The sequence below is a fragment of the Podarcis gaigeae genome (genome assembly GCF_964106915.1).
Source record: "Podarcis gaigeae genome assembly, chromosome: 1".
Taxonomy (NCBI): Eukaryota; Metazoa; Chordata; class Lepidosauria; order Squamata; family Lacertidae; genus Podarcis; species Podarcis gaigeae.
In genome coordinates this window covers 76543207-76559615 of record NC_139678.1, presented here as the reverse complement: position 1 = coordinate 76559615, position 16409 = coordinate 76543207, and the positions used below count along the sequence as shown (strand labels likewise).

Sequence of the window (16409 nt, the reverse complement as noted above, 5' to 3'; positions counted from 1 at the left end):
AAAATATCCCAGCAGTGAACTCTTCAGTCTATAAATGCCCGCTTAGAGCAATCATAGCTAGCAGCAAGTTACTGCACAAGAAACATTCAAATCACCAACCTGGTTCCTGGAGAGGAACCATTGCAGAATTTAAAAACGGAGGAAATAGACTATTCAGCAGCCTAATCCTATTATTTTGGCCAAGAGCCAATGGACACACAGCAGCAGAGTCAAAAGCAGGATAACTGCCGACACCAAAGCTAACACAGCACATGCCCACAGTTCCTTGATACTCTCCCACCACCCACCAAACATGGACTTTCCACACTAACACTCCCATATTTCCTATACGTGGAAGCCTATGAACAACAACAGCTAAACAGTTGATGGCACCTGTAATGCAAATAGAGGTAATATTCCATATGGAATTGTGGCACAAAACACAGGTCTGGATTCAGTTCTCCTTAAAAAGAGTCCTTTTTGTTCTCTATTTTGGTGAACAGGAGAGTGCAAGATCTCCTTTTCCTATTTTACAGCTTTGCAAGCCAGGAAGAATTTAGGGAATCAGCTGACTGGTCACCAGAAGTCAACAGTCTAGGCTTCTTCTCATTTATGTCATAAAGAATAACCCAGTTGTTAACTTCCACCCACCTTTCCAGAGCTCTGTGTTTCACTCACATCTTTTCTTCACCCCAGCGCGCTCCAATGTAAAGCACTCCTTGCCAGCCAACCTGCCTTTTCCTCTTCCTTCAAAACCGCACGCTAGCCCAAGGAATCTTTGAGCCTTTGTCTGCCACTATCCACCCCCTCTGGGATGTCTGGGTCACATCTAAATAGTAAGTCACTTGAGTTTAATATGTTCCTAAAGTATAATAATGATGGTGTAGCTTACTCAGATAAAACTGTACTTCTAGGACATAATTCATTCTTGGTGTTATTAACTCATGATACGTACATGGTGGTCACATGCAGATTGGCACTCAGATCCTATTACAGAGCCTGTGCCAGTACAAAGGTTAAAGTTTTTTTAGCTGTCACAACCAAGTAATGGAGGTGCAGACTTCTTCGTGAGACACATCATCCTGAGGAAGTCAGAGCAGGGCGGCGGGGTGTGTGTGACAGTGATAATGATGCATCTGCAGTTACAAAAACAATTCTGAAGTAGGCAAGGAGAGAGAAGTGGGGGAGAAGGAATGGGGCTGGCAGGCAAGTGGCAGGACAACCCTTGGCCACCTCTGAAATTAGGTAAAGGTTGTGATGCATCATTTGGGAGCCCCCTGGGCAGTGTACAGCCTTCAGTTCAGGGCCTCCAATGGTGGCTTGCTAGGTTTTGGCAATTTCCCATTTGGTAAGTCATGGGCAGGTAGCAAAGCTAGTGGCTTATTATGTCCCTGACAGGCTTCCATACATGGTTTGTTTGTTTGTTAGTGGGTCACAAGTTGTCTGAGCCTGCTTTAGACCCTTAGCTGTTCTACTTAATTCACTGAGTGACCTGTAAATACAATGAACCACAAACACCATAACAGATGTCAGTATTACTAGCCCTATTGCTGGGTGGCACTGTGGTCTAAACCACTGAACCTCTTGGGCTTGCCAATAGGAAAGTCGGCAGTTCGAATCCCCGCAATGGAGTGAGTTCCTGTTGCTCTGTCCCAGCTCCTGCCAACCTAGCAGTTCAAAAGCACACCAGTGCAAGTAGATAAATAGGTACTGCTGTGGCAGGTAAACAGTGTTTCAGTGCGCTCTGGTTTCTGTTACGGTGTTCCGTTGCGCTAGAAGCGGTTTAGGCATGCTAGCCACATGACTCGGAAAGCTGTGGACAAACACTGGCTCCCTTCGCCTGAAAGCAAGATGAGCGCCACAACCCCATAGTCGCCTTTGACTGGACTTAACCATCCAGGGGTCCTTTACCTTTACCTATTGCTTGGAGTGTAGCATGATCCTTCAACTAAATCACATCAACTAGAAACGAGAAGAAAGTGTGTAGTGTAGAGCAGACATGCCTATTTTTTCACCACACTGGAAAGATAAGGACTTAAAACATACAACACACACTTCTTAGGCTATCACAACCATACTTGGGGTGCACGTAGTTTGTTAAAATTTGCTGCTTGGAAACGCAGTTGAATACAACTTGGAAAAAACTTGCTGTGCAATTTGTGTGAACACTCACATTAATTTCCCCAATAGCCGCAGCCTCATTACTGCCAGATTTGTGCATCCCATTATGATGCTGACATTGGCATTTGTGTGATTAGGGAGGAAATTACTGATTCATTCAGATTTAGCATGATCTTTATTGCTCTTAATTAAGCAACGGAATGTGAAAACTGTTATGACATTTTAATTATCTGAATGCAATACAATTTGTATATTTTATTTTTTAAAAAAAAAATATACATCTGGTAGGATCAGTATCTTGATCAGTTACGAGTAACTGACTAACCTTCTGCTGGAAACTGAATTTCCTCTGCTCCATCCCCCAATTTCATTATCTCTTGTTAATAATCATCTATGGCAGTTAAAGAAATGAATGCTTACTCTTCAAGATCCAAGATCTCTAGGATCTTAAAATAGCTACTGTAAAACTTTAGGATGGTTTTTACTCTTTTACTTATTGATGATATTCTCCATGACAGAAGATCTCCCAAATTCTGAACTCTGTTGCATGGGGGACATCTACAAGTGCAGCAGGCTCTGCACTGCAGATTTTCACCATCAAACATCTAGAGGGTGGCAGAGCAGGAGTCAGCTATTGAGAGGTCCCAGCTTTTCCCCTCATCGCATGAGCAATTCCATAGGACTATGTGGCATCAAAAGAACCGTCTCTCAACTAGTGGCAACTGTGGTGCATTTGTTTGTAGTGCAGAGATGGGCGACTTGCTGGACTACAACTCCTGTCATTTCTGACCAATATCCATGCTGGATGGAGCTGATGGGAGTTGCAGTCCGTCATTTAGAAGACCACTATCTCTGATGGCCCCCATCTGTGCTGTGCATTTAAAGCGGCGTTTAAACAGTCATGGCTTCCCCCATAGAATCCAGGGAACTGCAGTTTGTTAAAGGTGCTGAGAGTCATCAGGAGACACCTATTCCCCTCACAGAGCTACAATTCCCTGAATGGTTTAACAACCCATCCCTCTTCCCAGAGAACTCTGGGTATTGTAGTTCTCTGGGTGGGTGGGAATACAGGTTTCCTAAAAAAATCTGAGCACCCTGAAACTGCAGCTCCCATGATTATTAGGGGAAAGCCGCAGCTGTTAAAAGTGGTGGCATAGTGCTTTTAGTGTGGATGGGGCCTGATATGGTAAAAATATGTTCAGTGCAAAAGTCTAAGCCAGGAATTACACATGTTTATTCTTCTTCTTCTTTTGCGATCACTCGTAGCCGAGGGAGATTGTCTTCCATAAACACAGTTTTAACAATGAGTCCGTAAGTGACTGTGGAGGCCAATTCTGGATCCACACGTGCTTCCACAGTGGGGACATTGGTTGATCACAGTGTGGATCTCTTAGCACATTTCTCCCTTGAGTTCGAGTGTCTTCAAAGCCCAGGACACCTTTGGTAAAGGCTGTTCTTCAAGTGGAGCACTTGCAGGGCAGTGTTTCCCAGTTGTCAGTGTTTATACTACATTTTTTTAGATTTGCCTTGAGATAGCATTTAAACCTCTTTTGTTGACCACCAGCATTATGCTTTCCATTTTTAAGTTCGGAATAGAGTAGTTGCTTTGGAAGACGATCATCAAGCATCCGCACATGACCAGTCCCACGAAGTTGATGTTGAAGAATCATTGCTTCAACACTAGTGATCTTTGCTTCTTCCAGTACACTGATATTAGTTCGCCTGTCTTCCCAAGTGATGTGTAAAAATTTTTGGAGACACCGTTGGTGGAATTTTTCTGGGAGAGTTGTGTACAGCTGTTAAACAAATGAAAAACAACAAAGCCAGTGGACCTGATGGGATACCTGCCAAAATCTTCAAAGTGGGCAGAATTGAACTTACACAACAACTTCACAAGCTCATCAAAAAAATCTGGGAAAGAGAAGATATCCCAGCAGACTTTAGGGATGTCAAAATTACCAATCTCTTTTAAAAAGGTGACAGAACTAATTGTGGAAACTATTGAGGCATCTCTCTATTAGCTGTGGCCAGCAAAATTTTTGCAAGGATCTTAGCAAATCGTCTCTTAACAATATCCGAGGGTGACCCTTCCTGAATCCCAAAATGGTTTTCAGCCTTCTAGGGGGACAGTAGACACAATTTTCACTGCTCAACAGCTTCAAGAAAAATGCAGAGAGCAAAACCAATCCCTGTATATGGCGTTTATTGACCTAAGGCTTTCGGCACTGTAAATCGTAATGCCCTGTGGACTGTCCTTCTAAAAATTGGCTGTGCAGATAAATCTGTAAACATCATTTGACTCCTCCATGATAATACGAGAGCAACAATCACATATAACAATGGCTCTCAAAGTGAATCATTCACAGTGGTATCAGGTGTTAAACAGGGTTGTGTTATTGCTCTATTCATTATTTTCATTGCCATGATCCTACACTTTGTCGAAGGGAAACTCTCCACCAGAGTAGAAATCATATATCGAACAGATGGAGAGCTCTTCAAACTGAGCAAGCTGAAAGCAAAGAGTAAGGTTACCGTAACTTCCGTCATAGAGCTTCAGTATGCTGATGACAAGTTTGACGCTTATGAAAAGTTTGGCCTATCACTCAACATCCAAAAAAACCAAAGTGCTGCACCAACAAGTACAAAACAACCCCTCTGCAGCACCACAAATCCAACTCAATGGTGTAACAGTGGAAAATGTCAATCATTTCTCCTTCCTAGGCAGTTATCTTTCCATAAGGGCCAACATTGATGCCAAAATCCAGCATCGCCTGAGCTCTGCAAGTGCGGCTTTCTCCCAATTGAAGTGCAGCGTGTTTGAGGACTGGGATATTCGCAGGGAAACCAAAATACTTGTTTACAAAGCTATTGCACTACCAACCTTACTATATGCTTGTGAAACATGGACCACTTATAAACACATGTTTATATGCTAAGCTAAGTACATGAGACTAGAAAAAAACTCAGAAGGTTTGTAAGAATTTGAGCAATCCTTATATGAATGAATGACTTGGAAGAAGTGGAACCAGTATTTGGATCAGCTTGGTTTCTACATTGTTTCATAAATTCTAGAAGCTATTTGAGTGCTGCCTACATGCTGCCTATATGTTGCATGCTCATGGAAATTCACATGGGAGAAAAGTTATTGGGATCGGAGAATGATTTACAGCAAAGCAATGCACAGAAAGGGTTAAACGCCCCCCCCCCGGCATACACACGACTCCTTCGCTTCAAATTTAATCACCTGAAGGCGTTTTCCTTTCTTAAATGGCACTGGAGCTCTTATGTGTAGAATGCAGTTCGCCTCTCATATAGGAGCTCTTGGGACTTTTTCCATCCTCTCTCAATAGGCAGCATTTTCCCAGTTAATAAACAAGTTGCCATGTTAAAAGGCAACAGCATCTGTGCAACAGCAACCTCCTCTCCCAAGCCTGTCGTTAGTGGTGAACTGTAATTTGCTAAAACACTTTCCTAATGTTTGGTATGAGTTCAAGCAGAAAGCATATTGCTCTTTTAAAAATGAAGTACTCTCCCAAGATCAACATTTTTCTCCAAAGCTAATAGGTTTGGGAATAGCCGGGGGTGATTTTTGGCTACCAATCCTGATGAGGAATTTAAGACAAAAGCGCAAAGTAACATACAGCTTATATGCGGAAATATTCTGGAAGTTTGCTGTTCTCTAAGAATCTATCTGCTTCAGTCACACAATATACCTGTATGCCGAGACCCTTCTAAACCCTGGATCTAGCAAGCGCTAAAGAATAAGTCAGACTAGCTTCCTGTCGAGGTGGTCGCCTAGCCGGGGTGATGGACCATTAAGGGAAACAAAGAAAAGAGGGGTTCTGTGTGAGATGGCAAATGGGGTGGGGCCCCTCCCCCAGCTGGCTGTTAGTTAGAAGGACCAAGCTTGTGAACTTCGAGTTAAGTTAAAGACAGTTACTGGCCCAGTTTATACATAACAGTAAGCAGGGAGGAAATAAATTAGAGGACTGACTTATGTGAACCAGGCAAGGCAAGAACAGTGAAAGGTGAATCTGTCAATTTCTATTCCTCTCTAAGGCCACAATCACACCATACATTTAAAGCACTATTATACAGTGGTACTTCGGGTTACAGACGCTTCAGTACCTCGGGTTAAGAACTTTCTTTCAGGATGAGAACAGAAATCATGCTCTGGCGGTGTGGCGGCAGCGGGAGGCCCCATTACCTAAAGTGGTGCTTCAGGTTAAGAACAGTTTCAGGTTAAGAATGGACCTCCGGACTGGAAAACTCAAGATCTACCCACACTGGAAGAGTGGCAGATGCAGCTGATGGACTATATGCAACTGGCCGAGATGACTGGCAGAATCCGAGACCTGGGAGAAGAGAGGGTTGAGGAAGACTGGAAGAAATTTAAGATTTATTTACAAAAATATTGTAATTTGGTTGAATGTTAAGAAGGATGCTAGATCATAAACAATTGTCCACCACTGAATTAGATCTGAATTTGACGATAAGTGAGATTAAGGAAAATATAAATTTTTGGAGAACTGCTAGATTCTATTTAAAGGAGCGGATGTAAGATTGTAAACAAAATGATAATTTGCTTGAAAAGATTTTATAACGATGTAAGTGGAAGCGGGAGACGTGAGGGAGTCCAAAGAAGTGATGAAACTATGTTATGATATAAGTAATGTTGTTTGTTATTTATGTTTTATATTCAAAAAACCTCAATAAATATTTATAAAAAAAAAAAGAATGGACCTCCGGAACAAATTAAATTCTTAACCCGAGATACCACTGTATTACCTTAAAAAGTCCTAGCATACCCAAGGAATACCGGAAGCTGTATTTTGTTAAGTGTGCTGGGAGTCCATAGGACACCCCTATTTCCCTCACAGAGTTATGATGCCCAGAGTAGTTTAACAATCAAGCCCCCTCCACAGGAAACTAGGAACTGTAGCTCTGTGAGGTGAATAGGGATCTCCTAACAATTCTTAGCAAATTACTGCTCCCAGAATTCTTTGACAGAAGCTATAACTGTTTAATGTGGCATCATACTGCTTTAAATGTATGGTGCTAAAGTGGCCCAAATCTTCCATTTTTTTTCAATCTTAAGTTAATTTTTTCACATTTCCACAGCAGTTTGCAATTTTAAAAAAACCCTCACAAAAGTACATCAACATCTTAGTGTGACATTCTCCAGATACATAATTTTTTTGAAAGCATTTCCCCCCCCTAATATTACACAATTTTGATAAGCTATTTTCACTAACACATGGAGAAGAGGGGTGGACACAAATTGTTTATGGCTTACAGTCATGTGTGAACTGGGTATTTGCATGGTGCAGTTCTCCATTACACCCTTATTTGGTTATTACACCCAGCATGGCTATGTTGATTTATGGTTAAAACCATCCTAACATACTGATGCCATTAGACTGTATAAAACATAAAAGTTACAAATCATTTATATTATACAATAGCTTCAGAAACGGTGAAGTATAAGGAGTGAAGCAGATTTTCCATTTAAAGCACAGTGTTCCTCTGTTCAGCTATAGCAATAAATCAATCAGCTGCCTAATCTCATGTATTCTAAGACTAATTTACAGGGGGAAAAAGTCTGATAAAACTAGTCTTCCTGCAGTAAATGATCTAATTTGAGAGGATTGCTCCTTCCTCCAAGACATATTGATTTAATAGTCTATTTAAACTTTATTGGTAGGAAAATACATAGAATAAAAGAGAATGCAATAGTCCTCTGGAAAAGAACAGAGAATGTGGGTGAAATAGTTTACTAAGAGGTTGGCACTAGTGAAGAAGCGCAGAACGTTCACTGCTCCATCTCCAGCTCCCTAGACAGCATAGCACAACAACAAAACACAGATTTTAAAATAAATTAATTGGTTATTTCAAAATGTGCTTGGTATTGCCAAATACTATAAAAGGGTTGAGGGAGTGGAGGAAGAATATACACAAATTACCTATGGATTACAAGAGTGCTACACATTGCAAATACTTCTGCAAATGTGCTAAACTATAAACAATAAGCTACAATTCTCAGAGGTTTAAACAGTCAATCCCTCTTCTCAGGGAACCCTGGGAACTGCCACACTTTGAGGAGAACAGGGATCTCTTAACAATTATCAGTACCCTTAACAAACTGCAGTTCCCATGATTCTTTGGGGGAAGCCATGATGGTCTGAAGCAGTGGCCACTTTGGAAACAGGATGCTGTATTAAATGGGGCCATTGGCCTAACCTAGCAGGCTCTTCTTCTGTTCTTATGGTGACACTCCTTTAAATGTACAGTTCAGGGGCCTGAGAGTGGATTCTCAGCATTATGCATGCACTGACTCATCCTAAAAGTTAATACAAAGCCAGACCCTCTCTCTCTTTCACAAAAACACACCAGAATGGCTCCCACTGAATTCTATGGAACGAAATAAAACCCTGCAATTCGGGAGTCAGTAAGAATAAAACCTGTCCTTATTCAACAATGGTCTGGTTTGAATAAGACACTAAGCCAAACCACATTTAGGGCAAATGTGTGAACCCTCAAAGAGGGGTACCAACTCTCTCCACACTAACCATGAGCTGTAACCAAAGTTTGCCCTATAGGTTATGGCTTGCCTAGAAGAACTTAGGTTTGGACTAGCGTTTTGCTAGTCAAACTAGTTCCTACAGTATTTCACTTCCTCCACATAATCATACGAGTTATTTTCACTGGAAGGTATGTTATGTAGTAGAGCACACACTCACTAAAAGCTGAGAAGTTTTCTCAAATTATCACAAAAAGTAGGCAATTTTTACAAAAACAGAAGAAACCTACTCTTTAAGAGATTGAAAGCATAACTGAGAACAAAATTTGATCTGTTGAGGAAGTAAAAATATTTATCCTTAAAATGTCATGTCTTTTTACAGTCTTATGCAGTCTGTCATGAAAGGGAGATGTGATTGTAACAGCTATGAGGGATAAAATAGTCTATAAAGTTTTTCACAATTGCTTCTGCTGAAGGAAATTACACCCATAGAAGCCACCCAAAATTTTAAGGCAATGGTTCCTCTCCTCCCACTGACGCTGTATCTGAAGGGTAAACCCTCCCAAAGTAATGAAAATGGTTTTTATAACTGCAGTATTATTATGGCTGCCTCCCTCACTGGAGCACAGTTGAAATTAATATGAAGTTGTCACTTTGCAATGTGTTGGGCGTATGAAGCACATGTTCAGTTCTTATATTCAAGGACTTGGAACATTTTTCTTAAAACCTTTGATCTGAGTTCTCAGATCAAGTTATAAATACATTTCCCTGACGTAACTGTATTTCAGTACCTTAAAACTGAAAAAAGTACTTCATTTTCTCCATCAAGATGGAGATCACACAAATGTGGAGGTCAAAAGCCAAAAGTGATTTTTGTGCTATTACTGTTTTGAGAAAAGGGAAGTCAACTTGATTCATCGATTTCCAAAATTCAACAATGGTCTATGGAAAACTATTTCAGCACTGTGGAGCAGAATACATTGGGCAGCCTTCCACCTCTTTGTATACCCACATATTAATGGACTACAACCCTGCATCATTCCCAACAAGCATTGCCAATGGTCAGGCCAATGGTAGCTCAACAACATCTAAGGACAGAAGACTGGGAGAGGCTGCTTTAAGCCCCAGAAGCGCTTTTCTAGTAACAGAAGTAATATATGGACACTTTTTGGTCTGGTGTGATGCTGATCCAGAAAACACAAAATGCCTACACACAGTTCTGAAATGCAACCTTCAAGAGAGTGAATTTGAGTCCAACACCTATTATATTTATGAAGTTCTGCATTCACTGAACATGGGGAATGGTGAATTCAAACAAAAGTTGACAACACTGAATTCTACCACACTGGTATCCACAAACAAAAGGTGGCCCCTGAAGTGATTATTCTGCAACTAACCCTGATCACCTCCAGGAACAAACAAACAACCCCTAAGGCACACAATACAAAACTGCAAACAGGTGTCTCTGAAACACCTTTCCAAACCTTTCCAGTTCTTCTGCCTCCGGCCTGTATAAATTCTTTCTTCCTAAGGATCCCTGTTTGTCATCACATTTCACTCTACCTTCTCTGTAACCCAGCGCTCAATCTAAATCCCATATATCCCATGGGCTCATTGTCTCTGGGCCTGCAACTATGTCTTATGGCCACTGAACCACCTAAGCAGGCGAAGCAAACTATGCTAACTGCTTTCTCCACTTGGATGTAATACAGCAACAAGATGTGCCCAAAAAGAAAAGTGCTCAATATCCAGCTGCCATCAGCTTTAGTTCCTTGCAGTGCAATAAGCAGGGCCAGCCATCGCTAATCATTAGGGAGAGTGAGGCAATCTCCTCAGGTAGCAGTGGCAGCCTTCCCACCACCAGGAACAGTCATTCCTCCTAAGCTTCCTGGCCTGTCTCTCTGGAGAGCAGAGCTGTATGTGCTAGACATATTATACACCACCTAAGGTAGTAGAGGAAGGCACCCCATTGCCAGTGTTGAAGAAAGGTTCAATTATCAATCCAGCCCCTTCTGCACACAGAATGAGGTACAACCATTTTCTTCTTTGCTTCAGACTTCTAAATGTCTTGGGCTGGCCCTCATCCAGTCTTAGCAGCTCACTTTCCACTCTTTAAAACAGATCCTCTATTCCCTCAACATTCATCTTCAGAGTCTTTAAACTTTCATCACTTCTAAGGAGTGTACTACACAAGGAAACATTTCAAAAGATTTCTATTCTGTAAAACACATCAATATACGTGTATACACTGAGCGTTGCTTGAGTGCAGGCATTTCTCCATTCCGAAGGCCTCCATCTCAGTCAAAAGACACACAATTCTCCATAAATATTACTTTACTGAAAGCTTGGTGTGCCTCATCCTTTGCTTCACTGCAATATATTTTATTTCAAAATGCCTTTCACTTACAAAGCTTTGACCCATTCCTGCAGAACCCAGGTTTTTAGAGTTATGAACACTTCTGCAGGATGTCAGATGAGTTAATGCACCATCAACTCTAAAATACATAGGTTGCTGTTAACTCTGTCATTCCAGAGCATTTTCAAAATCTACAATATTGGTCTGACCACCACAAATATACAAACGCCTGGCTTGCTTACATGTGGATACTGTTCTATTAAAAACATTTTCTTTTTTGTAACATATTGACTGAGACCACGAGCTAGAAATCCTCTTTAACAACAACAAATACCTGAACAAATTTCAATTTGAATGCATTTTTTTAAAAAAAAGTTTCTTCTTTTTTTATGTCTGGTTCTGACAGCTTCTGATGGCTCATTTAGGGCCACCAAGAGATTGAAGTTTTGACCAAACTAACATCACTAAGTGCTTTCAGTTCCCCCATATGTACAATGAGTGGTCTATCAGACTCATTTTTAATTTGAAACTGAGGCATATTACCTGAATGTGGATAATAAGTTCATTCTGACATTTCAGTTTTCAAGGGGAGAAAGCAAATTACAAGTGAAATAAACAAACAGAAAATGCCTGAGAACCAAGTCAACTTAAAGCACAGCATGTTGTAAAGGTAAAGGTAAAGGTACCCCTGCCCGTACGGGCCAGTCTTGACAGACTCTGGGGTTGTGCGCCCATCTCACTGAAGAGGCCAGGGGCCAGCGCTGTCCGGAGACACTTCCGGGTCACGTGGCCAGCGTGACATCGCTGCTCTGGCGAGCCAGAGCCGCACACGGAAACGCCGTTTACCTTCCCGCTGGTAAGCGGTCCCTATTTATCTACTTGCACCCGGAGGTGCTTTTGAACTGCTAGGTTGGCAGGCGCTGGGACCGAGCAGCGGGAGCGCACCCCGCCGCAGGGATTCGAACCGCCGACCTTTCGATCGGCAAGTCCTAGGCGCTGAGGCTTTAACCCACAGCGCCACCTGCGTCCCAACAGCATGTTGTACAAGTCACATTTAATGTTCTGTCCGTTTCAGCAAAAGGAGACTAAATACCAAAAGATCCATGTTTAGAATTTGTAATATGCCTTTGTTGCTCCTGCTCACGATTAGGAATGTCTGATCTTGGTTCTTTTGCTCCACCTTGCCTTGTAGCTGGTCTGAAGAGGTTTTGCTCCCACTGATACTACACAGCTAATTACTGGCGCTATTGACTGGAAGTAAAGATTAGACAGAAGACAGGATAACAAGAAAGAAAATCTTTAAGCATTCATGTTCACCTCACAGTATCTCTGCTGGTGGGAACCAGCAACAAAAAGTGAACACACTTCTTTGAAAGTTCAGACACGTCATGTGCACATGCACAAAAGCAAGGAACTTCTCTGGCACAAGGGTGGAAAGTTGCAGCAGGAAACCAAAAGCCATTAGATTGCTCATAAAAATCATGTGTGTAACCTAAAAGGTCAGGTCTACAAACTTTTTTTTTTTAATGCTTTAAAATGGTTTAACATCAATGCCTCCTTAAAGAAAACTTGAGAAATTGTGTCCTGGTAGCTTAAGATAGCTTTGGGATTAAAATGTTAACACCAAAAAACACAAACAAACAAAACAAAACAAACACTTTTTAAGGTAGATAGGGACAAGATGAAATTATACAATTGAATATAAATATAGATGGGAAACGGCTATGTATAGTGAATACTTATCTACTTAAAAAAATTTTCACCTATGATCCTTTTCTTTTACTTCTTTCTTTGTTCTTTTTTTCTTTTTTCTGATATCTTATCTTTCATTTCACTCCTTTATTGTGAATAGCATTTTATACAGGTATAAATAACTGTAAATATGAAAAGAGACAAAGTATTCTCTAATTTTTTTCCTTGGTTAAATGTATTTTCTTTTTCTTTTGTATTTTCTTTTGTTGTAAATATGTATGTTTTCTATTTTGTACTTAATAAAAATTAAGGAAAAAATAAAAAATAAAACGTTAACTCCAAAAAACAATGGCACACTCAGACCTACAAGCAAACACTGGCCACAATCTAGAGAAACAGGATGGAAAAGATACTTATGCAGCGCACCTTAATTCTCTCTTGTCCCCTAAAGCCACTGTACCATACCTCCTATCCTTCTGGCATGAAAAGCAGCTTGTGGCACCGCTAAAGGAAAAGGGGAGGAAACAGACCCCTTAGGATGCTTATAAGTGTGGGTTTGTGCTGGTATTACAGCCTCTGGTTTAAGATGATCAGTTGCGCTCAAATGGACAAGCATTAATAAATGTTAAGACAATTCAGATATATTATAAATTCTTCTGACTTAAGGATTTCCAATTATAACTTTAATGTGAAACTAAGTTAATGTGCTTAGCTTTCAGTGCCTATAAGCCTCATAAGTCTTGTTTTTTATTACAATTATGTCTGTCAATGTGGCAATTAAATGTGGACAGATTGAGCAATCACTTACTAGAAAAGATAATTAGTGAAGGTGCAGAAATGGAACAAAAAGTTGTGTGATCAAGCAATCATGCAAAAGTGACAGAAGCCCAAGATGCTGAATCAGGTAGCAAACAAATGCTTTTTAATATATATATATATATATATATATATATATATATATATATATTACTTTTAAAAATTACAGAAAAGGAAAAGAAAAGAAGACAAGAGAAAAAAAACAAAAGACAAAACAAAAAGCAAATGCTAAAGGCCAAGCGAATCTAAATTTCACCCTACAGTTAAAGGGGGAGAGGAAGTGCCATGTTTGTGTGTTTGTTGTGTGTGTGTGTGTGTGTGTGTGTGTGTGTGTGTGTAGATCACAAGCTCTATAGCCTGCAACAGCATCCAGGAAACAAAATTAACTTGCAAGCAGATGCAGAAGGAATTCTCAAATGTCAGACATAACAAATAAAGGAGCATTTACAGACTCACACTCAGCAGGATCTCTATTTGGCTAAAACTTTAAAGTTTTAAAGGTAACTGTTTAGCAAGCTGTGTCCTCTGAACTTAATGTAGAGGAAATAGCAAAAAATAAAAGATATCCTCAAAGGTCTTCCTTAACCCCCCAAACATCCAATGAAGGTGAACTATTAACTGAACAACAAATGCTATATATTACGTCTGCTAGTTTCTTAGCTTTGTGGTCACTGATCTTTTATATGCCCCCCAAGACACAAAAGGAGCAAAGCAAGGGCACTAAGTATGGGTGGATGTCAATGTGGTGCTAAGTAAGGTATGGGAAAAAATAAATGCCATGTTACACCTGAAACAGCACCACCGGACACCTTCATCTGCCCCTGCTGCAACAAAACATGTTTCTCCTGTATCGGTCTCTACAGCCACAGCAGGCACTTTAACTCTCCAACAGTTTGACTGCACCCCTGAAGGCACACTCATCCATTGGTTCCCGAGACAGATGCGTGCCAACCATCCAGTGGGAAGTCCCACTGCAGAAGCAGAACTCTTTCTGAGCATGAAACAACTTACTGTAGAAAATTTGGAAAATATTTATTCCATCTTTTAGGGCTTGCTCACCTATGACTGTTTGTACAATGATTGCATCCAGATGAAGCCAGACTCTTTTACCTGCTTCATTCTTTCCTTCACACAAAGAAGTCAGGAAATGTTTAGCTAATTCTGAAGCTGTGGTTTATAGCTTCTGAAAATCAATGGTATTAATTAAGCCAATTTAAAACATGCTTTCATATCTGGGCTTTTAAGGAAACGATTGTTTCCTGTTGCAATAGAACTACAGAACTGTGATTAACTGAATCCTTCCTGGCTTGTTTTCCAGTTTGTATAAGGGAGGAACAAAGTGACTGTAAGTGAGAATCAGCTAACCAAGCCAAGATATGATCGAAACATAGTCAGAGACTGTGGCTTGCACACATGGATGAGCTATCATAGGTAGGCAGGACTTTGAAATTACCTCACAAAACTCAAATACAATGCTTTGCCCAAGAAGTCAGTTCACACATTCAGCCACAGTCATTTGTTGAGAAATCAATTGATATGCATGCCAAGTGTGTACAAGTCCTTAGAAGCTATTCTGTATTTCTGATTGAAGCTCCAGTTACCAGAGGCATGGATTTACCCACAGTTAAGGCTGTGCAGGAGGCATAAGCTACAAAGTGTAAGCCAAAGTTACTGCAAATGCAAACTTTGGCAATTACAGGGCTTTTCTCATTTTCAGTTAATTAAGTTTTAGAAAATAAAAGGACTAAATGACCAAAGAACATCTGTTTCTATGGACCTTTATTAACCCCAATATGCAGTGCTATCTATTGGGTTTGGCAATTATGAAACCTAATAAAATTTACAGGAGAGGGGATGTTTTTCACTTCATTCAATTGCATATTACTAAGCATATTAAAGACAAGCAAAGCATAGCAGTTGACTAGTCCATTGATTATAAAGCACAACACCCATAGACTATATGTCGAAAGAGGAAATGTCTTATCTCACTTTAAGGAAACACACACAAAAATTTCAGTACAGCATTTCCCAACTGATGATACATATTCAGCCGAACAACTGTAAATGTGCCATTTCAATGCTCCCTGTAAAAGGACTGTGGCACAGCTCAGAGGCAACAGGAGCCCACAGTTCATCCAATATATGGATGAACTGAAGTGAGTTTCACAAACTCATTCCCTCTCCCTTTTTCAGTTCTTTCACAGCCACAAGGAGATTGGAAGCTTCTGCTTTAACAAACAACAACAAATCAGTTTCCGATGACATCTAAGCACAAGGAAATGTTATTTAGTTAGACTATGGTTAGTAAGAACATTATAAACATTGTGACCGAACCTGGTTGATATCCATAGCTACTGCTCATGATGGCTGCATGCTACCTACCTCCAGGATCAAAGGCAATATGCCTCTGCATGCCATTTGTTGGGAGACACAAGTGGTAAGGGGACGGCTGCATCCATCTCCTGCTTGTGGGCTTCCCACAGATATCTGGTGAACCACCATGAGAACATGAAGCTGGAGGAGATGCCCTTGTGCCCTGATCCAGCAGAGCTTTTTGTATGTTCTTAGAATTCTCTATGAACTCAGCTGCAGGGTTGTGCCTGCCAATATGCAGCCAAATGGTTAAGCCTCTGGCAAAGCCTCCCTTGCTATTCACATGGGACAGGCATATTTAAGAGCCCTTGCCTGTATACCAAGTTGTACACAAGAGGCAAGGGCAATAGATGCAGCAACAACACCCTCCCAGAAAGTGTAAGTATGTGGATAATACAAGTGTTACCAATATTTGCTCTCTGTAGAAGTGATTGGCAAAACCTGGGAAGACTCAGGAATGATTGTGCACCTGCTGTTCTACAGTGGTGGTGTCAAGAGTCCCTGCCCTCTATCATCTATTTCATCAACCATACAAATTTCTCTATCTTCATC

At 40.7% G+C, this 16409-nt stretch overlaps 1 protein-coding gene across 11 annotated transcripts in view; it reads right to left on the bottom strand.

Annotated features, from left to right (window-relative positions):
* Nucleotides 1-16409, bottom strand: part of CHID1 (chitinase domain containing 1) — a 127120-nt gene that overhangs the window by 60415 nt on the left and 50296 nt on the right. For 2 of the 11 annotated variants that reach the window (XR_014568509.1, XM_083757182.1), the window contains one exon: nucleotides 12014-12227. The exons of the other annotated variants lie outside the window; for them this stretch is intronic. Coding sequence is in view for 1 of the 2 variants with exons in the window: in XM_083757182.1 (XP_083613308.1) it covers nucleotides 12221-12227 (7 nt within the window). In the remaining variant the exon portion in view is untranslated. Of the gene's footprint in view, nucleotides 1-12013; nucleotides 12228-16409 lie in introns of those variants that run through there. 11 annotated transcript variants of the gene reach the window in all.